Source organism: Podarcis bocagei (assembly GCF_964188305.1).
Source record: "Podarcis bocagei genome assembly, chromosome: 2".
Classification (NCBI taxonomy): domain Eukaryota; kingdom Metazoa; phylum Chordata; class Lepidosauria; order Squamata; family Lacertidae; genus Podarcis; species Podarcis bocagei.
Genome location: NC_138126.1, coordinates 99,530,920 through 99,554,935, shown reverse-complemented (window position 1 = coordinate 99,554,935; position 24,016 = coordinate 99,530,920). Strand labels below are relative to the sequence as shown.

General features: G+C 46.6%; 1 protein-coding gene across 4 annotated transcripts in view; it reads left to right on the top strand.

The window, feature by feature from the left end:
• The window catches only part of RAB37 (RAB37, member RAS oncogene family), a 72,396-nt gene extending 64,166 nt beyond the window's left edge, over positions 1 to 8,230 (top strand). For all 4 annotated transcript variants that reach the window (XM_081184657.1, XM_081184660.1, XM_081184659.1 and 1 more), the window contains 4 exons: positions 1,273 to 1,338; positions 4,753 to 4,809; positions 5,434 to 5,510; positions 7,422 to 8,230. In XM_081184657.1, coding sequence (XP_081040783.1) covers positions 1,273 to 1,338; positions 4,753 to 4,809; positions 5,434 to 5,510; positions 7,422 to 7,527 — 306 coding nt within the window. In that variant the 3' untranslated portion in view covers positions 7,528 to 8,230. The remainder of the gene's footprint in view (positions 1 to 1,272; positions 1,339 to 4,752; positions 4,810 to 5,433; positions 5,511 to 7,421) is intronic.
• Positions 8,231 to 24,016: the final 15,786 nt, after the last annotated feature.

The following is a 24,016-nucleotide window of genomic DNA, read 5'->3' as shown; positions in this document are numbered from 1 at the left end:
CAACTCAGCAGGCTTTGCCTCTACCTGCTTTCCCCTACCAATGGACAATAGGCTCCAGATTGTGCATTGCAGCCACAGGATGACAGCTGTGGAGCAGGTCTGTGTGGCTTGAAATTGCTTTGCGAGCCAAATTTGAACCCTTGGTGGGCCCGTGAGCTAGAGATGCCTCCCCCTTGACTTAGGAGTCACCAGTGGGGCTAAAGCCAAGCTTGGTCTTACAATGTAAGATAGGACAGTATGGCATTGGCTTTACTACCCTTGTATGTATTGGTTAGGATGAAGGTATGCCATTGAGGGCAACCTTACTTTGCCCCACTCCTTTAAGCAAAGCCCTCCTCCCTCAACACATCTGTCTAAAATAAAGGCTTAACAGTGCAAGCTATGCATGTCTAATCAGAAGCAAGCCCCACTGGGTTTCATGGGGCTTACTCCCAGGTAAGCAATTATGGAATTGCAGCCTGAATCCACTTATCATGATGGTGGTCCAGCCACTTAAAAGACTCTAGACCATGGTTCTAGTTACAGGTAGGTAGCCGTGTTGGTCTGCTGTAGTCAAAACAAATTTAAAAAATTCCTTCCAGTAGCACCTTAGAGACCAACTAGGTTTGTTACTGGCATGAGCTTTCGTGTGCATACACACTTCTTCAGATATCTTCATGTAGATATCTCTAAGGTGCTACTGGAAGGCGGGTGGCGCTGTGGGTTAAACCACAGAGCCTAGGACTTGCCGATCAGAAGGTCGACGGTTCGAATCCCTGCGACGGGGTGAGCTCCCGTTGCTCAGTCCCTGCTCCTGCCAACCTAACAGTTTGAAAGCACGTCAAAGTGCAAGTAGATAAATAAGTACCGCTCCGGCGGGAAGGTAAACGGCATTTCCGTGCGCTGCTCTGGTTCGCCAGAAGCAGCTTAGTCATGCTGGCCACATGACCTCGAAGCTGTACGCCGGCTCCCTCGGCCAATAAAGTGAGATGAGTGCCGCAACCCCAGAGTCGGCCACGACTGGACCTAATGGTCAGGGGTCCCTTTACCTTTACTTTTTAAGGTGCTACTGGAAGGATTTTTTTTATTTTGTATAGACCGTGATGAGGCATGTGTGGCCTGTTGATATTATGTCAAATGTTAAGGCCCCATGGAACTCCCATTGCCCCATGTCTCGTTTCCCTCCAGCTCTCATTTATTGAACACAGTGCTTTGCCTCACGACATGACACACCACACTAAACTTTTTCTCTTCTCCCTCTTTCCCTTTCCCCACCCCCCATCCCTCTTACAGGCCTGGCTTACAGAGATACACGAATATGCCCAAAAGGATGTGGTCATTATGTTACTAGGCAACAAGGTGCGTGTCATTTCCTGACAGGTGATGCAGACCTGCTCTTGCTTTGCAAATAGTTCCCCCTTTTTTCCCCTTGACTCTGAGCTATCTCCTCCTAGCGTGCTTTGCACAATCTTCTTCTGTGGTCGGCACATAATTGGAGGAATTCTTTATCCTGGCACCTCTTGGTTTTTGATAACTCCCTCCAGCGCTCGCTTTTCTTAAGCACCATGAAGAGGCTCTTTGCTTCCACATACACTGGGAGCCTTTCTGCCGCCATCCCTTGCTCTGTGTTTGCTCTTCCCAGCAGTCTCAGTGGCAGAGGTGCGATTAGATTCCTGTATCTAATCCAGTAAGAGATGAATAATAAAAGAGCCCTGTAGCATTTAGCACAAGTTGTTGTGGTGAAAGCCCCATCATTCTGCCCGGACACTGAGGTCCAGCACCAAGGGCCTTCTGGCGGTTCCCTCACTGTGAGAAGCCAAGTTAGAGGGAGCCAGGCAGAGGGTCTTCTCGGTCGTAGCACCCACCCTGTGGAACGCCCTCCCACCAGATGTCAAAGAGAACAACAACTACCAGACTTTTAGAAGACATCCGAAGGCAGCCCTGTTTAGGGAAGCTTTTAATGTTTAATAGATTATTGTATTTTAGTTTTCTGTTGGAAGCTGTTGGAAGTGGCTGGGGAAGCCCAGCCAGATGGGTGGGGTATAAATAATAATTATTATTATTATTATTATTATTATTATTATTATTATTATTATTGATGCATCAAGCGGCATCTTAAATTGGCAGCTATCGCACAGCACCAAAAACAAACACACACCCAAACTCAATTTTCTAAACAGTGGGGGCCAAACGGCTGTGAAATGCAGGCCCTGCCATGCTTCTGTGCAGAGCCCAAATGTATACAGCACCAGGATGCATACAAGATGGCTTTGGATTTTGAGCAAGGATTGAGATACTTTCGGGAATTTTTATTATGTGGAATAATAAAGACTGCTGGGAAGTAGAGCTGATGTGGAATGATGGCAGTTGTGGTCCAAAACAGATGTAGGACACCAGGATGGTAGAGACCGTTTTAAATCACCCAATTGTGCATTTTTTGTTTTTATACAGTGGTACCTCTGGTTAAGAACTTAATTCATTCTTCATTCATTCATTCTTAATTCATTCTTAACCTGAAACTGTTCTTAACCTGAGGTACCACTTTAGCTAATGGGGCCTCCCGCTGCCACTGTGCAATTTCTGTTCTCATCCTGAGGTAAAGTTCTTAACCTGAGGTACTACTTCCGGGTTAGCGGAGTCTGTAACCTGAAGCATTTGTAACCCGAAGCGTTTGTAACCTGAGGTACCACTGTACTGTAAACTATATCACCCTCAGGTGAAGGGTGGTAGAGAAATTAACGTTATTATTTATTTTGCTTATCTTTGATGCTGGTCAGTGGGAAATTTTAGATTTGTAAGTATTTAGATTAAGTCATACGGGAGGGAAAAGGTCACGGAACTATCACCCTTTTCTCTCTTGAAAGAGGGGACAGCTCCGGTTAGATGGCTGTCGCTGGCATTCATAAACCTGTTCTCACTTAAAAGTGCTTCTGGAAGACATTGTAGCTCTGCTGCCTGTATTCCTAGTTAAGCAAGTAGAGGGTGACTTCAGGGCAGGTGGAAGAATCACTGCTGGAACAGCAAACCACATGATAGCATGCCAAAATTATTTTGTGAATTGGACTTAAAAGTGTACTTCCGAAATGTAACATTTCTTGAATCCATTAGATAAAGAGGGGTTGTTAGATAAAATAACCAACAGATAGAAAACGGCCGATATTTTAGTGCCCTTTTTAATATAATGCCCTTTTAAAATGTGTTGTGGAATGGGGGCGGGGATTATTGGGTCATCTTTGTTTTTAATTTTATTATGTATTTTGTGCTTTTTGTATTGCAATTTTAATGCTGTGAACTGCCCCGAGATCTACAGGTATACAAATTTTAATTGTGATGATGATGGTAGATTGGGTACATAAGCTCCCTTTATGACAAGGTTAAAGCATGCAATGAAGTATAGAGAGGAGTGGAAACAAGAAATGGAATACTGTATAACATACATGAGACACCTTTGCATGTAGTTACTGTTGTGTTTGTATGCATTCTATTGGCCTTGGAAACTTCCTGGCCAAGACCAACCAGCAGAGGGCGCCCAACACTGGAGGCGTCTACCAGTGGCTATTCAGCAGGCCATCACTCACTTTATCTGAAAGACACTAAGGAACATACGGACGTCCAAAGTTCTGCCAAAATCCTATGTCTGACTATATGGATTCCATCTCTGCAAAGGCACAATCCGAAAATGACTCTGGGCATATTGTGTGCCACATAGCCGAGGTGCTCATGTGCTGCAGACATAAATCAGTTTTATCATTATCGGTTAATTTTTCACAAAAGTGCACCTGTTATCTTTCGAAACAAGCAGAAGCATCCGCCCTCATGTCAGCATTGCCCTCTGTTGGCAGAGTCAGCACTAGGCAAGCCTTTGCATGTCAGGCGGGCTTGCCAGATGTCAGCGGACCACACACCTGGCCTCCCGGCAACAGCATCACTATCGGGTACCAGGATGGTGTGGAGTCAGGGAAGCAGGAAGTTTGGCTGCACCAGCAGGGGCACTGGGCTCTCATCTCCACCATGCTGACTTTGCCACCACCCTGCCCCACATCATCCCTGTACCCAGCAATGGCACCGCTACCAAGAGGTCAGGTCCACAGCAGCACATCTCCCAGCCAAGCCACTCCTCCCAGATATTGCAGCAGCAACAGCACAGGAGCACCTTCCAGTGGCTTCTTCCCTTGCCACAAGAACTGTGTGTGCTGGGCTGGTCACATGAGTTATTCCTAGATTTCTTTCCCTCCTGTCCCTCTGGGCGGCAGGGATCTGTGTAATTGTCTCTGCTCACTAGACCTAACCCTAACTTCAGTGGCATGAGAAGAAGCCTCCTTGGGCTGCCGCCGCTGTGCTTAGCATTGTTTCTCAAACCGGGGTCTCCGGCTGATGTTGGACTACAACTCCCATCATCCCCAACTGCTAGGGATGATGGGAGTTATAGTCCAACTATAGCTGAGGGACCTAAGTTTGAGTAATACTAGCTTATTGTATTGTTTCTGCAGGGAGGGAGGCGGTCTAGTATATCAAAGCCATAGATAATAAGATCAGAGAGGACACTTCTGTTGGAAGTAAGACCTACTCAGGTGAAGAAGTCACTACTCTTCTGGGGTGGCCATGTCCAACTGCCATTTATTGATTTATCCAAATAATAGAATCCACCAGGAGGGCAGACCTGGGTACTTCCCATCAAAAGATCCCAAGGAGCAGCCAGTTTCCTAGAGGTTTGATCTGTTGGCGACTCTTCTGATCCTATCTCTTCTTGAATATCTTCCCTTTTGTTGGCAGGCTGATGTGAGCAGCGAGAGAGTGATAAGAACAGAAGATGGGGAATCATTAGCCAGGGTGAGTGAACTAATGCAAGAACCACTAGTGCCTCGGACTGGACTGCCGGTGTGGACCCTGTGGTGCTGAGCCAGCTTCTTAAAGAGACAGTTCACTAAAATGCGATATTTCCAAACACACCCACACCCCTTAAGGTGAAAGTTGGGGGGGGGTAGACTCCAAGGTTCCCTTGCCTCCCCTTCCCTCCAGAAACAACATAGAAGTGACTGGTTTCTCTCATTGAGGGTGAAAAGAAGCCGAGAGTAAACAATAAGAAATATCTTGCTGCTTAGAAGTGTGCAACTGCTGCAATGGCTGAAGAAGCCCCTTCCCAGACAGAGCATGGCAGCTGGCAAAAGGCTGGTGTTCAATCATTTCTGATATTTTGAATCACTATGTTTGGATCGAGTTAACTGTGTGACGAATTTGTTCGTTTGCCTTTATATACTAGTGTGTTGCCGATATGGCTATAGCGTCTGTTAACGTTTGCTAGCTTTTAATTCTGTAGTTGCTACCATTGAGTTGCTGGGGAAGCGGGATACAATATTGAATTAAATAAAAGGGCGGGGGGTGGAATTCTCCACGGCAAGGATTTACCAGGTTTGCTTGCAAGATCTCCTCAATATTTATCCACTTTCTCCTCAGGAATATGGAGTGCCTTTCATGGAGACCAGTGCGAAGACTGGCATGAATGTGGAGCTGGCGTTTCTGGCCATTGCAAAGTGAGTAACAGGCTGTAGTCTGTTTGCTTCTGCTTCCTGGAATTAGCAGGTAGCAATAAGAGAGAAACAGACCACCTTGCTGTCAGATTATCACGTTCTGCCATGAGATGTTGTTGCAAACAAAAATTGCCCTTTTCCCCTATGGGGTATCCAAGAGCCCATATAGAGTCCTTACATAGGTTCCCTATTGGTAAAGGTAAAAGTAAAGGTACCCCTGCCCATACGGGCCAGTCGTGTCCGACTCTGAGGTTGCGTGCTCATCTCGCTCAAGAGGCTGTGAGCCGGCACCGTCCGAGGACACTTCCGGGTCACGTGGCCAGCGTGACGAAGCTGCAGCTGGCGAGCCAGCACCAGCGCAGCACACAGAAACGCCATTTACCTTCATGCTATAAAGCGGTCCCTATTTATCTACTTGCACTTAAGAGTGCTTTCGAACTGCTAGGTGGGCAGGAGCTGGGACCGAACGACGGGAGCTCACCCCGCCACGGGGATTCGAACTGCCGACCATATGATCGGCAAGTCCTAGGCACTGAGGTTTTACCCACAGCGCCACTCGCGTCCCCTCCCTATTGGTAGGAGAGAATAACAGAGGCCAACCAGAGAATATTGAGAAGCAAAGCAGCTAGTAAGCCTGATCTTTATTGATCTGTTGCAACAGGGTGCTCCCCTCACCCGCAGGAGAGAGGAGGAACCAAGAAAAATGGCACGCAAGGCCTTATAAAGACTTTTGAAATTGCCACCATGTAGATCAAGACCACCCCCAGAAACATCATACATACATCACAGAAAAGGCGGTCTTAAAACAGAAATTTGAATGTTGTTTTTCTCCTGTCGTTGTTTATCTCCTGTCTGGCAGGTTACTTGATTGGATTGCCTGGGTAGCCCGGCCAGTCTTTTGTAATGATAAATACTTAGTTCCTGGGCCAGGTCACAGGCTCACACCCTATTCAAACACAGACATACCCTTAAGACAGGATTTGTTAGGAAAGAGACAATGAGAGGTTTCCCACTTTGACCTTGCAGAGAAAACATTTGCTCAGTTTAGGAATCAAAATGGTTCCAGGTCGTGCTGATCTATGTACATGCTTGGTTGGTACACTTATGAACATTACCATATATCTAAGGCCTCAAAATTCCTATCACAATATGTTGGCCAAGTGGACTGAGGTGGCATTCATTTCTGTGGTCTAGAGCAGCATTCCTCAGACTGGTGCACCCCAGATGCTGTTGGACGCCAACTCCCATCAGAATGGCCAACGTGAATGATGGCCAGGAATGATGGGAGTTGTAGTCCAACGACATGAGCCAGGAGCCAGGTTGGGGTGGGGAAGGTTGGTCTAGCATATCCAAACAGCAGGAGCAGCCAGGGCACTGCTGCAGACCTGACCTCCCAACAACAGCATCGCTGCTGGGTGCCAGGGATAAGGTCAGGGAGGTGTGATACAGCAGCAGAACCAATCCTGCGCTTCCACTGGTGTGCCCAAAGCACCCCAACCTCCCTGCTGCCTCCCTGTACACAGAGACACACACACCTTGGTATACAGCAGCGATGTCACTGCCAGGAGGCCAGGTCTGCAGCAGCACCTCTCTGTGCCAGTGATGTGGCCAGTCGCCCCATTAGACTGCCATTGGCGTACGTAAATCAAGGGATGACTTGCAAGCTCAGTGGCAGGTCGCAGGTCCAATCATTGGCACCTCCAGGTAGGGCTGGTCTGAAACCCTGGAGAGCTTCTCCAGTCCTCCAGAACTGAGCTTGATGGACCAATTGTCTGGCTCAGTGGAAGGCAGTGCCCTTTGTTCTTATCTGATGCAAGGCTTCCACAGGCCAAGTTGCTTGTTTCTCTGGGCAGGGAGGGACCCTTCGGCGGAAACAGCCCCTGAGTGGTGGTTTTTTTGCTCTTACACTTCCAGAGAGCTCAAGCAACGAGCCGTCAAGCAGCCAGAGGAGCCCCGGTTCCAAATCCACGACTATATAGAGTCTCAGAAGAAGAGGAGCAGCTGCTGTGCCTTCCTTTGAGGGAGGAGGAGGAGGAGGAGGAGGACACAAGGGAAGCCCGGGGAACCCCCAGTGCACAGTAAAAGTGGTCAAGAAGCAGAACTGGCACCTTGGCAGCAATGCTGGGCAGGAGCTGTGTTGCGGACGCTCTCCAAAGACGATCCTTTTTAGAGAATACCGTTTCCAGGTTCTAAATGAGGTCATGCCTGCCATTGCGGGTGTATGTGCACTTGCAGGCATGCGTGAAGAAGGGTGTGTGTGAGAGAGAGAGTGAGTGAGTGTGTGGTTATGCGCAAAGTGTTACTTCAAAGGCCAAATGCACTCGAGTTCAGGACCGGCCAACCTGTGCTCAAAGTGGAGCTGGTCAGGATCTGTAATATCGCCCAGGCCTAGTCTTTGCAAGGAATTGGCCTGGACTCAAGATTCCTGGACAGAGCATCATGGCTTATTTAGACAGGGCCACCTCTCCCAGGCCAGCAGGACTGAGCTAGGTTGACCTCAGATGCAGAAGCAGGATCTGCGCAGAGGGAGGTGTCCTTTGGCAATCTCCGTAGGAGTGTTTTGGATGAGGTCCGGCTGAGCTAAAGGGTTAATTTAATAGCAGTGACATGACTGGCGGGGGGGGGGAGAGAGACTGCAACCCTTTTGCTTCCCCTAGAAAGGTGACGCTTTAGATGTTAAAATGAAACTAGCCGGAGTGTCCAGTAAAGAAAAAGTAGACACATTTCCTTTGACCTCTGGCTCTTTCCTGCTGCCCACACCCAAAGATCCTGCAGTCAGGGCTGCCTTCCTTCTCCTCCCTTCCTCCCTCTGCCCCAAGGAAAGGACTGAGGGATCCAAGTATTATTCCTAGTGTGCCTGTTACGTCAGGAAAATGCTGCCAACCCCGGTTGGTTTGGAAGAGAAATCGCTCTGCACAAATATATCTGTTACTGGCTAGAAACAAAGGAAAGCTTTAGAAAGCTCAACTCTGCTTTTCGTTCCGGTCAAACCAAGATCCTCTGCCAAAGTGAAGCCTAGTAAGTTGAAAGGTAGCAGAATGGGGAGAAAAGTTGTCTCCCTCTGTTCCAGCCTTGGCCAACCCAGTGCCCTGCAAATGTCTTGAACTACAACTCCCATCAGCCTCAGCCGCTGAGAGTTTCAGTCCAGCAGGTCACCAGGTTGGCCAAGGCTGCTCCGTTCAGACGCACAAGTTGGCTACTTCAGAGGCTGTCTGCTTTGGAAAGTGGTGGAGCATTCTACGGTGATTCCCCCCACCCTGGGCTCCTTCAATTTCTTGCAAGCAGGACCTGGTTTCTGGAAGAGAAGCACAAGTTCATACCAGCCAAGCAGCGCTGCTGAAAGAATAAGCCCCCGGAGATCTGTATTTGGGCCCATGCAATACTTGTCCATCTTGTACAAACTCCCACCATTCCATGCAGCATGGTGTCAGAAGTCTCCACCGGTGTGATCCAGAGGTGTTTTCAGGAATCATGTGGCTTTCCAGATGTTGGTCAATTACAACTCCTGTCGTCCCCAGCCATTGCTCTTGCTGGGTGGGGGCGGCGGGAACTGGAGCCCTCCCCCTGCCTTATTCATATAAGAAGAGTGCTCTTGTAGCCCAAATATAGCCGTAGACCACAGAAGCAGCAAATCCACACAAAGCAATAGCTGTGATTCTTATGTTCCTAGATTCCTATGCGATCCAAAGACCCCTGTGTGCAGTTGAGGCCTGGCCACATGCATGTTCGTTTTGAAGTGTGTGCCACTCAGTTCAGTGGCATATATTCCTAGTGAATGGGATATATTCCGCACTTCCCTTTCCTCCGCGCATTCCAGGCATGGCCCATGCTTTAAAGCTCTGCATCCTTTATTTTATTTTATTTTGCTTCAGAGCGTCCCCTGCGAAAACTCACTCTTTAAAGCTCAATTGGAGCAAACAGCAATCTGCAGGAAACCCAAATTTCCATTGGTCGTGCGGTAAGTGGGTTTTCTTGGGGAAAGCTCTGGAGCAAAAAAAAAAACAAAAACCCACAAACCCAAGAGTGCTCAGTCACAGAATCACAGAACTTTAAAGCACAGACCTATGCCTGGAATGAGCAGGGCAAAAGACAACTGTGGATAAGCCCTGAGTGGACTGCAGCCTTACTTGATTTCAATAGGATTTTAGTATGCTGAGCACTTTTGCCATATTCTATGCAATGCAGCCTAACATGTCTTCTCGCCACATGCATCATGCTCATATTTCCTTAGCTCTGCTTTCTGGAAATACTTCACTGGTGTATGTTGTGTTTAAATTGATGTGGCACAAACCCTTAGGCTGTTGAAGAATTTCCCGTGTCTGGGTTCTCACGTTTTGGTTTCTGCATTTGGAACGTGGCTGTCGTTGCTGCTAATCACCCCAAAGGCAATGTATGAGTTGATTTCCCCATTCCCCATCCCCTTCAGTCCTCTTCTATAAAATGTGGATTCCTAAATCAGTGTGGATTGCCACTGGACCAGACAAGAATTCTCCATGGTCTGCCATGTTGGTTACATGCTGCTGCTGGAGGTAGATGCAGTCAGTACCTTGGGAATAAATGGAGACTGTTAGCCCCATGAAAGAGCTGCTTCTCTGAATGCCCTTTGATCCATTCCCTTGGTGCCATGCATAGCCTACCAACAGTGCTAGTGCCCATATTTTTATTGGGTGGATGGGGTATGTCAAGGAAGGCACCCTCAGTAATGCCCCCTTAACCTGGAAGGAGTGGGGGATAAAAACAGAACATTCTTCCTGTGTCCCACAACCCCTTCTTTGGTGCTCCGTGTAGAGTAAAAACAGTGGCGCCATGGCCCAGACTCAGAGCTGGCAGATCCTATGCTGTCCTTGGGAGCCCAACCCATCGTTTAATTTAGGGCTGAAGGTAGTAAAGTGGACTTTGCACCAAAAAGCTTCAAAGTAATGACTGTAAATATGTCAAGGAAAAAGCACAATGAAGCCGCTGGGAGGAAAATTGCGGGGAAATTATTGTCTGCTTTAGGGGCTGCTCATGCGTTATTATTTTTCTTCCAACCAAAGATCCACCTTTGTTTGTAAGGCAGCAGGAGCACCTTTTTAGCTGGCTAGAAGCTTCCTCCTAATTGATTTATACCCGGCCTCTGCAACTCACAGTCTACCAAGTGCAGCCCATGAATGTTGTGGCCAGCTAGTTGCTTGACAAGGTGGGCATTAAATACAGGGGATGCTATTGTGTCCTGGGTAAGTTGTTTATTTTTACACACCTGATGCATACACACAGCCAAAAAGACACCTCTGTTGTGATACACGAGTTAAAACAGAATTTTGTTTCCAACCTCCTGAGGAAGCGGGACAATTGCCTTTACAGTGACGGCTGGACAGGAGCATCAAGTCTACCCTAAACTGAATCTTCTTGGGAGGATTTTGTCTCAACTTGTATTTATTCGTAGAAAGAGGACCCCCCCCCCATTTCTCCATTTCTAAAGCTCCTCAATTATAATGCCAATCACAGAAATATAGACACAACAGGTAGGCTAATAACTGTTAAAGCATATATAATAGAATAATTATATCATCCAAAAAGTAGAAATAAATCTATTAGACTTTTTGAATGATATCATTATTCTATTCTATATGCTTTAACAGATATTAGCCTACCTGTTGTGTCTATATTTCTGTGAATGGTTCTCAGTTATAATGCCATCATTCCGTAAGGGATGAATCAGACACTACAGGAATATGTAGAGATAGACATCCCATCCCATGGTTTCATACTATCCGTCTCCTGCTTGAGCCTCACCGACTTAGTACAGTGGTACCTCAGGTTAAGTACTTAATTCGTTCCGGAGGTCTGTACTTAACCTGAAACTGTTCTTAACCTGAAGCACCACTTTAGCTAATGGGGCCTCCTGCTGCCGCCGCGCCACTGGAGCACAATTTCTGTTCTCATCCTGAAGCAAAGTTCTTAACCCGAGGTACTATTTCTGGGTTAGCGGAGTCTGTAACTTGAAGTGTATGTAACCTGAAGTGTATGTAACCCGAGGTACCACTGTAATTTGTAAGCAGAGGCTATCTTGCATTCAGTGGATGTGATAGGCCATTAATCAAAATACAACCAAAATCACACAAATCCTCAGAATTTAAACAATCTAGCTACCTCCCATTCTATCAGGGACATGTTTTGCATTCAGAGAATCCTACATTCAATCTGTATTGCGGGAGTGGCTAATCACTGGGCCTCCATATGTTCTTGGACTCCATTATGATGGTGGTGGTGCTGGCAAAATGTTTATTCCAAAATGTTATTTTGCTACACATCTTTAAAAACAAACAAAATTATTTCCAGAACAATTTTGGGGTGGATTCTGTACCACAGGACAGCCCTATGCAGAGAGAGCACATTATAATTGTCCATGTTCCTGGTGCATGGAACACTGTGGCTAAGCTAATCTTATTCAGGAATAGCCATAGCTGGTAGACAAGCTAGAGCAGAAAATGGGCACTGTGCCGCTGTGGCTACTTGGGCCTCCAGTGACAAGGTGGAATCAAGGAGCACACCTAGACTATGCACCTGGGGTGGCAAAACCTTCCAGAAAGAAGTCTGTCACCCAGTCCCCAAACCCAGGAACCACCAAACCATAACACCTGCATCTTTCCCCCAGATCACTGGCCCCACGGGCTGGGGCTAAAGAGAATGAGAGTCCAACAACATCTGGAGGGCCAACAGGTTAGTCACCCCTGGTCTTAGCATATCCAGTTGAAGAATCTCTAATAGCAAGGTTAAGCATGACCTTTGTCTGTGACCTTGAAGATCCATTGCTTGTTGGGAGTAGGCTGTCCTCAGCTAGGTGAACCTATGCTCCGATTTCAGCAGCAGCTGCTCAAAACAGCTTGATCATTCAGTTTTTAAAAGCTTATGCATCATTCATCGCTGTGGCCCTAGAAAGAAGAAAGCAGGAAGAAATAAAGGCGTGGATCCAGATGAACTTGGTTGGGTTTGTTATCCTACTGAAATTCAGTGGGGCAGGATATTCATAACTTCAGTCCCGTTGGTTTCAACAGGAACTAAGTTCAACTAACTTCGTCTCGACCCACTCCATGGATGGTTCAAATTACTCGTGCACAACTTCCTTGTAGCTTTGCTTTTAGGTTAATAAAGAGTCTAGTGTCTACTGGATGATTCATAGTAAAAATTTGTGGTTTTAAGTTGGAGCAGTGAATAACACAAGCTCCCTGCTTTGCCTGTGTGGGCTCTGCATTTCCTTTCTGTATCTGTACATAATGCAAATACTTCTACTTTTTCTTTCCCAATATCAGAGTCATTGACCGTCCAAAGGCATAACATGAAAAACAAAGAGTATGTAATAGAGCATTTGAATGCTTCATTGTCTCAGTACCATTTCCTGATTCAGCCAAACCTATCCATGTTTTGATATCATGGGTATTATTTTTTTTTAACACCATAATTGCACTGTAGATAACGGTGCATTGCTTCTAATGCAGAACCTATTACATACTGGAGAATCTTGACTACATTGGCCCTTGTTTTTAAAACAGACTGTATTCAGGTCCTCATGATTACTCAGAAAAGACCTAAAACACGTAGGCAGCTGGCACTAAAGCAGGGGTAGGGAACCTTTTCTGACTGGTGGGCTAGATGGTCATTTCTCCTCTCCTTGGCAGGCTGAGTTTGACGGAGAGGCAAGGCCGTCCAGGTATTAATCACCTGACATCACTATGACATTGGGTGATTTTGCACTTTGAAGTTCCAGTTGCTGGGACTTCAAAGCACAGCTCTGTTTGAGGCCTCAAACAGGAGCAAGGGCAAGTGGGCTGTCTGAAAGCCCCTTCCTTGTTTGAGCCTCTGGTTTTTTTGGAGAAGGAGGGACACGGGTGGCGCTGTGGGTTAAACCACAGAGCCTAGGACTTGCCGATCAGAAGGTCGGCGGTTCGAATCCCCGTGACGGGGGGAGCTCCTGTTGCTCGGTCCCTGCTCCTGCCAACCTATCAGTTTGAAAGCACACCAAAAAGTCCAAGTAGATAAATAGGTACCGCTCCAGCGGGAAGGTAAACAGCGTTTCCGTGCACTGTTCTGGTTCGCCAGAAGCGGCTTAGTCATGCTGGCCACATGACCTGGAAGCTGTATGCTGGCTCCCTCGGCCAATAAAGCGAGATGAGCGCCGCAACCCCAGAGTCGGCCACGACTAGGCCTAGTGGTCAGGGGTCCCTTTACCTTTACCTTGTGCAGCCAGTGCTTCTGAAAGGCAGCTTTTCTCCTCCACTCTCCATCACTTGACGGGAAAGGAAAAAAGTAAGTGCTTTTCCAAGGGGGAAAAATGGAGCTGCTTGCTTTGACTGTGCATTCCTCAGCCAACAAGTGGAGGGGTAAATCCTTGAAGCTGGCCCATTGGCTGATGTCATGTGTGACGCCTCCCCAGGGCAGGCTGCCATAGGCCTGCACACAAAGGTTCTTCATTCTGTACTAATATCTCAGCCACCAGAGTAGATTGGGGGGGGGAGGGGTTGTGTGGTCCATGGAAAAGACATGCATTTAACCATCAAGCCCACCTTCTCTCTATGGCTATCTTAAGTCCTATTGTCACGGCTGATCGAAGACCAAATGTCACCTCCGGAGAGAAGCAACTTCAGCACCTTCTCCATTTTTTAAGAATGATATAAATAGCCTTTTACAATTGCACAATAAAATCTGGCTGAGAATGTTCTAGGAGCCTAGAGAAAAATGGAAGGACGAAGGAAAGTCTGGACATCTCCACATGATTCTACAAAGGTTCAGAACATTCTAGAAGATTAGGGAAAAAATGAGTCAATGCAGAAGATGTAAAACATGCTACTTAAAGCATTCTGTTCCCCCTTTTGTTGCTAATAACATAAGTTGGATACTTAAAAGTTTCGTGTTTAGTGACTAATGGGGTATCAATATTACAATCACCTTAATTTTTTACGGGAGGTCAAAAAACCACAATGTTAATGCAATCCTGGAAACAGTTCAGTACCACCAGCTTAACATATAAATGAAAACTATTTGCTGTGCTCTATTTGTTGGAGCTAGTAAGTGGATGACTTAGGTGGCACATCCCAAGGCCTACTCCTTGGTTGCTTCCTGTTCAATCCAGGCCTGCCTATTGTCTTAAACGTCTTGTTCCTGCACTCCCGTGGGCCCACAGGATCCCATGAATCTCAGCAGCCATTCTCCTAAAGAATGGAGGGGGAGGGGAAATGGGAAAGTTCTACATATTTGTAAAAAGCAAATGGAACAAAAGATGCAAACCTCGATGCAGCTGCATTTAACTGAGCAGCAGAGGTGCTCTACAGAGCAGTTTGCAGAACTGCTCTTTGAAACATCTCTTTCTTCCATTAAACAGCTCTCCCGGGCTGCTTTCCACCTACGAAGCTTGCTCACTCCTCTGCCTGTCTGCCAGCTGTTCTGTTACCATGCTGTAGTTGGTGTGGCTGCTTATTGGCAGCCATGTGAACTACAACAGGACAATACCATTACAGTGGTACCTCGGGTTAAGTACTTAATTCGTTCTGGAGGTCCGTTCTTAACCTGAAACTGTTCTTAACCTGAAGAACCACTTTAGCTAATGGGGCCTCCTGCTGCCGCCACGCCGCCAGAGCACAATTTCTGTTCTCATCCTGAAGCAAAGTTCTTAACCTGAGGTACTATTTCTGGGTTAGCAAGAGTCTGTAACCTGATGCGTCTGTAACCTGAGGTACCCCTATATACAGTGTGTATATACAGTGGTGCCTCGCAAGACGAAAATAATCCATTCTGCGAGTCTCTTCGTCTAGCGGTTTTTTCGTCTTGCGAAGCAACCCTATTAGCGGATTAGCGCTATTAGCGGTTTAGCGGCTATTAAAGGCTTAGTGGCTTAGCGGCTAAAAGGCTATTAGCAGCTTAGCAGCTTAGAAAAAGGGGGGGAGCGAAAAAAAATCACAAGACTCACAAGACTTTTTCGCTTTGCGAAGCAAGCCCATAGGGAAATTCGTCTTGCGAAGCGCATCGAAAAACGCAAAACCCTTTCGTCTAGCGGGTTTTTCGTCTTGCGAGGCATTCGTCTTGTGGGGCACCACTGTGTGTGTGTGTGTGTGTGTGTGTGTGTGTGTGTGTGTATATATATAGTATATTCTGCTGTTCCACAATAACAATATTGTTCAGGGCACCTATGTGATGACACCTCAAAGTAAAATCTGAGTACGGGCAGTGCTTCTTTCCCTCATTCTGAATAGGCAAGCATTTTGATCTTTTTCCACAGCCCTGCTCCCAGAATGGCCATCCTTTTTTCAGTTCCTGGATCAGACCATTGGCCCATCTACTCCAGCATCCTGTTCTTACAGTGGCCAACCTGTGGGAAACCAGCCTGAGCCTGTGAATAAATTTTACCCAAGGTCTCAATAAAAAGCTGACTCTCCATTTAGGACTGTACTGTATTTTTACTTCTTCTTTCTAGGTTCTGATTTTACCATTATTGACAGAAAAACTTCCTCCACTGAATTGCACCAGGACAGTAACCTCTTGTGAAGAACTGAAACTAGCCTAGTTTGCCACCTTATTATGTTAGCTAGCAATAAACAGCCTTAAAAAAGCATTTCATATGTTTTTGCTTATTACTTCCTTCTGCACAGAGTTCCAGAAATTTTGCCATCTTTAGTTCTGAAGTTCAACACCTCCAGTGCTGACTATGGCACCATGCCAGCTCTCCGAGCCTGTATGTGTGGCTTTCTCTGCTGCAAAAACATTTCTAAACAGAGAATTTCCTACTCTTGAGCACATGGTTTGACATATAGTGACACTTTTTGTCTTGGATGCTATTTATGGATTTCTGGTTGCAAGTTAACAGAATTAAACATCAGTATGTTGGAGAGAGTCAGTGTGTGTGTCTGGTCCTTCAAGGGAACAATTTTCTTTACTCTGCAAATAACATTGCACTATCCCACTGAATTCAGAAAGTAAAATATTGCATTGTATCCTTAGTAATAATAGTGCTCTGGTTCAGGCTTTCAGCCTGCCAGCCTGTTCTAGAATACTGTATTCTATTCTGTTTCTGGGTTTTCTTTTCCATCTGACAACATTCTGCAGCAACTGAGCATGCCCAGTTCTCACTGACCTGCTTTTCTTTATTTTTACATTCTACATAAACTCATGAAAACCTAAGTTGTTCAATACAGTGGTACCTCGGGTTAAGATCTTAATTCATTCTGGAGGTCTGTTCTTAACCCAGTGGCGTAGCGTGGGGGGTGCATGGGGGGCCGGCTGCACCGGGCGCAACATCTGGGGGTTAGGGTTAGGGGCGCAAATCCACGGGTTAGGGGGTGCAAATTACTTGCCTTGCCCTGGGTGCTGACAACCCACGCTACGCCACTGTCTTAACCTGAAACTGTTCTTAACCTGAAGCACCACTTTAGCTAATGGGGCCTCCCGCTGCCACCGCCGCACGATTTCTGTTCTCATCCTGAAGCAAAGTTCTTAACCCGAGGTACTATTTCTGGGTTAGCAGAGTCTGTAACCTGAAGCGTCTGTAACCCGAGGTACCACTGTACATCCCTCCCCTGTTTCTCAGTGGTCCTGTTTTTGGCTACAATACTATCAGCACTCCACCACCTGAGCCTGCTGTTAGCAGGAGCGATAGTACTGAAGTTTATGACTGCCACTCTATGCTCACAGGAAATAGTCCTGCTGGACTCTGTGAGATTTGCTTCCGAGCAAACACATATGCAATCGAGCTGCTTGCATGTCTCATCAAACTCTGCTATAATAACAGAGAGAACTGCAGCAGCAAGGGAGAGACGCTACGCTACGCCTTATTGGAATTTGTGCTGCCATGCTCAGTGGGTGTGGGAGAAGCTGGAGGCACAAGGCGCCCTCGGGAGTTTCACGAAATGTTTCATAGTCCAAAGGTGATGGGGGGGGGAGTAAACATAATATGTTAAATTAAAACCCACAATCTCCTCCTCCTCCTGTTCTCATATTGCAGACTCCAGCATTCTCCAAATACCTTTATCATCCCACCAACAGAATTGCTGCTGTTGCTGCCGGACTGAGGGAGACGCAAGCTGTGACTCTTAGAAAATGCGTTTCTGTTCTTCAGCTGAGATGTTGACCCTTCTTTCCCTTACCAAGAGCTGTCGAGTGATCCCTGTTCAGGTGGTACGGTAGAATTATAGCAAATGCAACCCCCATCCCACCGATGATAGTTAAGGTTCCAAGTTACACTTCATTCCTGATTACTGTACAGTGCTACCTCGGTTTAAGAACAGTCCTGTTTAAGAACGATTTGGTTTACAAACTCCCCAAAACTGGAAATAGTGTCCCGGTTTGAGAACTTTACCTCAGTCTAAGAACGGAATCCAAACGGTGGAAGGGCACTGGCGGCAGGCCTCATCAGGGAAAGCGCGCCTCGGTTTAAGAACGGTTTCAGTTTAAGAACAGACTTCTGGAACAGATTAAGTTTGTAAACTGAAGTACCACTGTACTGTAGAAAGCAGACTGAGAGTTGCCTAGGCTTTAGGTGATTGCTGCACCTCTTTGCTACAGCTGCTGGACCTGACTTCTTGTTCGTTCAGAGGGATGGTTCATGTTTCTGACTCAGCACCACTTTGGTACACTGGGGGGTATTAAAGATATTATCCTTCCTTCAGCATAGCCCTGTTGGAATGTGCCTCCTGGGAGTAGTTCCTACAGAGAGACCCTGAGGCTCAAGTCACTTCGCATACCCCTTAATCCTAAATTAGAGAGCCCAGCTATATGATTACTCACTGATGATGCGAAGGCATTCAGCATATGAGCTTGGAAACAGCCACCAGCATCACTTTATGTCAGTGTTTCCCAACCTTTTTTGGGCAAAGGCACACTTGTTTGATGAAAAAAATCTCGAGGCACACCACCATTACAGCCCCGTGACGTCAGCGCGCAGCGTCATGCCGGGAGGGACGCACGAAAGTGTAAGTTTCAATTTTTTTCCCTCCCCCTTGCCGGGGAACCTCCAAGCTTTGGGGGTGGGGGGGGAGGAGGCAGCAAAGCGAGGCAGGAAGGAGAGCGCGGCTTGGCTGGGTGAGCTTTGGCAGAGAATGAGAGCCGCGAGGCGGGCGCTGCGGACGGAGGCGCTGCCCGCCGAGCTCGCAGGCAGCCAGGCAGGCAGACGGCGAGAGCCCCGCGCTGGGCAGCCTCTCCTCGCCGCCGCCGCCCCGCCTCTCGCCGCCCAACTCGCCCGCCTCCCTCCAGGCAACATCTCGCGGCACACCAGGCAACATCTCGCGGCACACTAGTGTGCCGCGGAACAGTGGTTGGGAAACACTGCTTTATGTGATGCAGGAATAATACCTGATTAGTGCCAAGCTGTCCTCTCCACCACCAGCCAGCTCACCTGCATGGAATTCTACCAGGTGAGCTGTTAACATAAAGCTGTTTTAAAGGTCTGGAAGTTGAGGCAGGTGAATGATGCAGCAGCCAAGCTGCTGAGTGGAGGACCTGACCTGAAGGTGTTTCACTGGCCACCAATTAGTTTCCGAGCCATGTTCATGGTCTTATTACTAACATAATAACAGCCTTAAACAACTAAGGACCAGGTTACCAGAAGGACGGACTGCCCCTGCATAAACCTGTAACACCACTTTGATCATCTGGGGAAATGTAACTCGTGGCATTGCACCCGACATAATTGTCACAGAATTGTGACCCAAAAGCAGGCATTTCCTGCCATTATCCCACATTCTGGAACTGGCCGTGCAGGAAGCATAATCCATCAGTAGTTTCAGATTGTAAAGACGTACCACTTTGCCCAGGCTTTAAATGACTCGTAAGACTGGACCCTGATGCAACTAGATTTCTGATTTTAATTCTGTTTTTATGGTACCGTTCTGCTAGTTTTCTTGTATCTTTCTACACTGGTTAGTGATGTTGAATATTAAGCCATTAAGAAATGCTTTTAAATAAGTAAATAAAGTAAATAAAGTAAAACTCTGTTTTTATGGTACCGTTCTGCTAGTTTTCTTGTATCTTTCTACACTGGTTAGTGATGTTGAATATTAAGCCATTAAGAAATGCTTTTAAATAAGTAAATAAAGTAAATAAGTAAATAAAAAATAACTAGAATTGCCTCCTATCGAGAAATCCCCCAACAGGTCTGCTGTTGTTGTCTATGAAGAGGTAAATCATTTCCCAGATTGGAGCTAAACATTGTGTGCACCAGCGTGATGGTGAAAGAGGCAGCTCTGGTGGCCAGCTGAAAAGTTAGCAGCTGCTGAAGTGTGCTTTCCAATTCAATTCAGGAAAAAGAAATTGTGTCTTTGCAGTCACAGACATTTGTTACATAACTGTCTTATGGTACATATAAAATGCTTTGCATACGACCACAAAAATGTAATGTGAAAAGCCACCCTGGTGGTTGAAAGGACTACGTGGTTGTATTCGAAAGACCTCCCTTCAATTCCACAAACAAGTCTTTGAATTCTATATGGTTTCCATTTACATTCAGCTGCAACATTTCCTCCATGTCCAGCAGATGTTGCTCCTCTTAAAATACTGCAGAAGGAAATAACTAGAGCAGGTAGAAGGGTAGGGGGTGACCCAGTTTCCCTGACCTTTTAAACCAAAGGGGGCATTTTCAAACCACTGGGAGGCTCAAGTCTTATTTCTTGCGATATTCACAATTCCCTATGTGTGGCAATCACATTTCATTTGCCCTGTGTACAGAAATTTCTGTATGACAAAGGTATATCTGCTACCAGCTTCTTATTCTTTTTTTTAAAAGCTACCTTTTTCACAAGCATTATAGGAGGGTTAGAGTTGTTGAGTTGTCACCACAGTTGGTCGATCAACTATATTAGTAGCATTTTAAATTGATTAATTGGCATTCAAATAAAATAATGATTCTGGAGAAACAGGCCTACTTCTTTTTTTATATACAATGCACACTTCTGCTGCATAAGGCCTAATTGTAGCAAAGACATCCCCACCTCTAGGGGCAATGCAAGGGTGCCATCCTGAATAAAATATTATATTGCGGGGGGGGGGGAGAGATAAGCCCCACCCTGCATAGTCAATCATAAGATGTGGCGCGTGCGCACACACACACACACACACCCCATTTGGATGGCAATGCCCATCAACTGGGGGTGGGGGGGACCTGGCCCCTTCAAATATTTTATGGGGTGGGGGCCTGGAGGAACCTTGTCCCCTAGGAGTTGGCTCCTATGGAGCAGTGCCACAATTTTTGAAAGTATAGTACTTGCATTAAAAACTACTTCAGTTCAGTTGGTGGTCCATTTAATCAGGGACCCCATTTTGACCCACTTGTCTAGGCAGCTGATTAGTCCAGGGATGCATAACCTCAGGCCCTCCAGACCTTCTTATGTGGCCCTTGGGCCTGTCCTAAAGCCACACCCCTCACTGTCCATGCTTTTTTAGCCTCATTGGGTGCTTTTTCCTGGTGGCAATCTGTCCTTGCGGCTGTGATGATGCCTGCTGTCTGTCTGGGTGGAGGGTAGACATGTGTGAGTGTGTAGAAACTAGCCTACTGAAGAAAAGGAGCAGTCCAATTGGTCTCTTTTGCCTCTGGCCCTGCCCACCTTGACATGTGGGAGCTGGAAAGTTGCCCAGAAGGGAATGCGGATCTGTGGCTGAAAAAGGTTCCCCACCCGCAGATTAGTCTTAATCAAGGAAATTCTGCAGCCCTGGGTTCATAAGACCTAGCTTGGCCTCACCCACCAAATCCTATGGCATTCTTCTGAACTTTTAGAACAAAGTTACAATGCAGTCTTGTGCGTGTCTACCAAGTTCAATGGGACTTAGGCTGCTGTAGCTAGGAATGCAGCCTTAAGGACTGTTATTATGCTTCCCTGCTTAAATCCAACAGGGTCTTTGGACTCCAGCCACAAATTGTTATATATAATTGTTCGGTCTCTCTTTCTTTGTGCCTCTCTTTCTCTTTCCCTTGCTGCACACACACACATGCCTTTTGTTTGCTGCTTAGTCAGCTTTATACTGCAATGTGTGGCAGCTATTGTAAATTCTTTTTCTTACAGCCTGGAAACAAGCTCGCACACGGTCAACAAAATAACAAGATATATACAAGCTCCTGGCAAGTATGCAAAGTAAACAAACAAAAGATTCTCAAGGAAAATCTGCTGCCTCTATGCAAAATTTCTGTGAATGTTTCCTGCTTCTCCCTTAAAGGGAAATGAAAACATACAAGGCTAACAAGGTCCACCAGCCAGTGTCGGCCTGAGGAAGCATGTCTAGCTCAGCAGGGCTTTTCCCTCGTCCTCCCGCTGCACCCACCCAGACTGGCAGGGGGAGGGTTTGGAGAGCCCCTGGAACAGCACGTGGGGGCAGGAGGAGTGGGCAGGCCATGCTTGTCCTGATGGAGAGATCTGCTTAGTGCTGTGTTGAATTCCTCCCACAGACATAACACCAGATGCTCAGAGCTTTTATTTATACCAGTTACATCCAAAATCTGCACAAACCTTTTGCATCAAATGTGTTGCTGTGAGCCCCAAAAGGGAGTGCCATATGCTTGCTGCACAAATGCAATGTGGGAGAAACTAAGGCCCGTTTCATTGAGCCTCCAGACTTGCTTATATTTTGTGTGACGGATTCAAGCCACACCAGAAATTTAGGTTTGTGCAATTATAGTGGGTTAAAGCACTATGTGATCCTGGTGAAACACTTCTACCTTTTTTAAAAAACAACAACAACTGACTTTTTATGGTTAGGGAAGTGAGAGAGAAATACACTGAAAAGTGGGGGGTAATCAAACAATTATCAGTAAGACTTATACGTAAATGCAAGCAGATCAGAATGAAACCAGGTTGAATGTTCATTGTTGTAGAACCTCTCCACAAAGAGATTACACAGATGCTCAGCAGAGACTGGCGATAGTCTAACCTCTGCATAAGCTTTGTGCAAGCAAATAAGGGTGAGTGCTCAGTAAACAGGTCATCTGGAGAAACTCTGGGACCATGCCGTAAGTGGGCTGAAGGCAAAGGAGCTCAGGGCTCCTGTTGATACAATCTTCCATGTAGGCAGGAACCAACTGCCCTGGTTCTGATGCCCACAAACCATGTCACAGAGGGACTATTGCAGCAGCAGCAGCAGCAGAAGAAGAAGAAGAAGAAGAAGAAGAAGAGGAGTTTGGATTTGATATCCCGCCTTTCACTCCCTTTAAGGAGTCTCAAAGCGGCTAACATTCTCCTTTCCCTTCCTCCCCCACAACAAACACTCTGTGAGGTGAGTGAGGCTGAGAGACTTCAGAGAAGTGTGACTGGCCCAAGGTCACCCAGCAGCTGCAGGTGGAGGAGCGGAGACGCGAACCCGGTTCACCAGATTACGAGACTACCGCTCTTAACCACTACACCACACTGGGTGGTTGCTGCCAGTCCACAGTGACCATGTAGGATAAGCACTGATGGCACAGCAACAACAGTGCCAAACTCTTATGCTAGTACTTCCACTTCCCTTTGAATGAAACTTCCAGTGCTGGAGAAACTGCAGTCTGCTTGGAGACCAGCCTGCGCCTTTCCCCTTTCCCTGCACCCTCCTAGTCTGCACGATGGGTTCTCCCTTCTTCACATATCAAACCAGGAACTAGAAACCTGTGGCCTGAAAGATGTTGTTGGATTATGACTCCCATTTTCCCTGATCACTGGCCATACTGCTGGGGCTGATAGGAACAGGAGTCCAGCAACATGGGGGGGGGGGGAGATGGGATTTCCCCTCCCTGCCTTAGCTGTTTAAGAATCCAACAAAGATACAAGTCTGGTTTGCAAAGCCATGTTCGCCCATTAGGGATTGCCATCCACACCATGCCTTCACTATTATTCCACTTTAACTGTCATGGCGTTCCTGGGAACTATAGTTTGTTAAGGGTGATTAGAGTTGTCAGGAAACCCCTCACAGTGCTACATTTTCTAGCAAACTTAACCAGCTACAGTTACAGGTAGGTAGCCTGTTGGTCTGCCGTAGTCGAAATAAAATAAAATAAAATTCCTTCCAGTAGCACCTTAAGAGATCAAGTTTGTTATTGGTAGGAGCTTTCATGTACATGCACACTTCTTCAGATACACTGTGTATCTGAGTTGGTCTCTAAGGTGCTATTGGAAGGAATTATTTTTAAATTTTTGTTTTAACGAGCTACAGTTCTCAGTATTATTTGGGGGGAGCTATGGCCGTTAAAGGGTATGGGTACTTTAAACATATTGTGTCAATGTTACCTAACTTGGAGGCAGTCCCGAGTTTAACCTATATAAAATACGAAACAACCTAATGCATGCCTAATTATTTCAGATTTTGGAGCGACTGGGCTCCTCTTGCGTCCTGCGCTGAAAAGCGGGTGGGGAATGCTTCTACCGGCTTGCTAAAGCCACTCAGCTAATTGGCGACTGAGCAGATTACACGAAGCTATAATCCAAATGCAAGTGGACCGTGAGGGTCACAATTACTTTTTTAAAACTGAGTAGGTGCATACTCAGGGGGACAGAGTCTATGAGTTTACTTCCTTGATAGGTGTGTGTGTT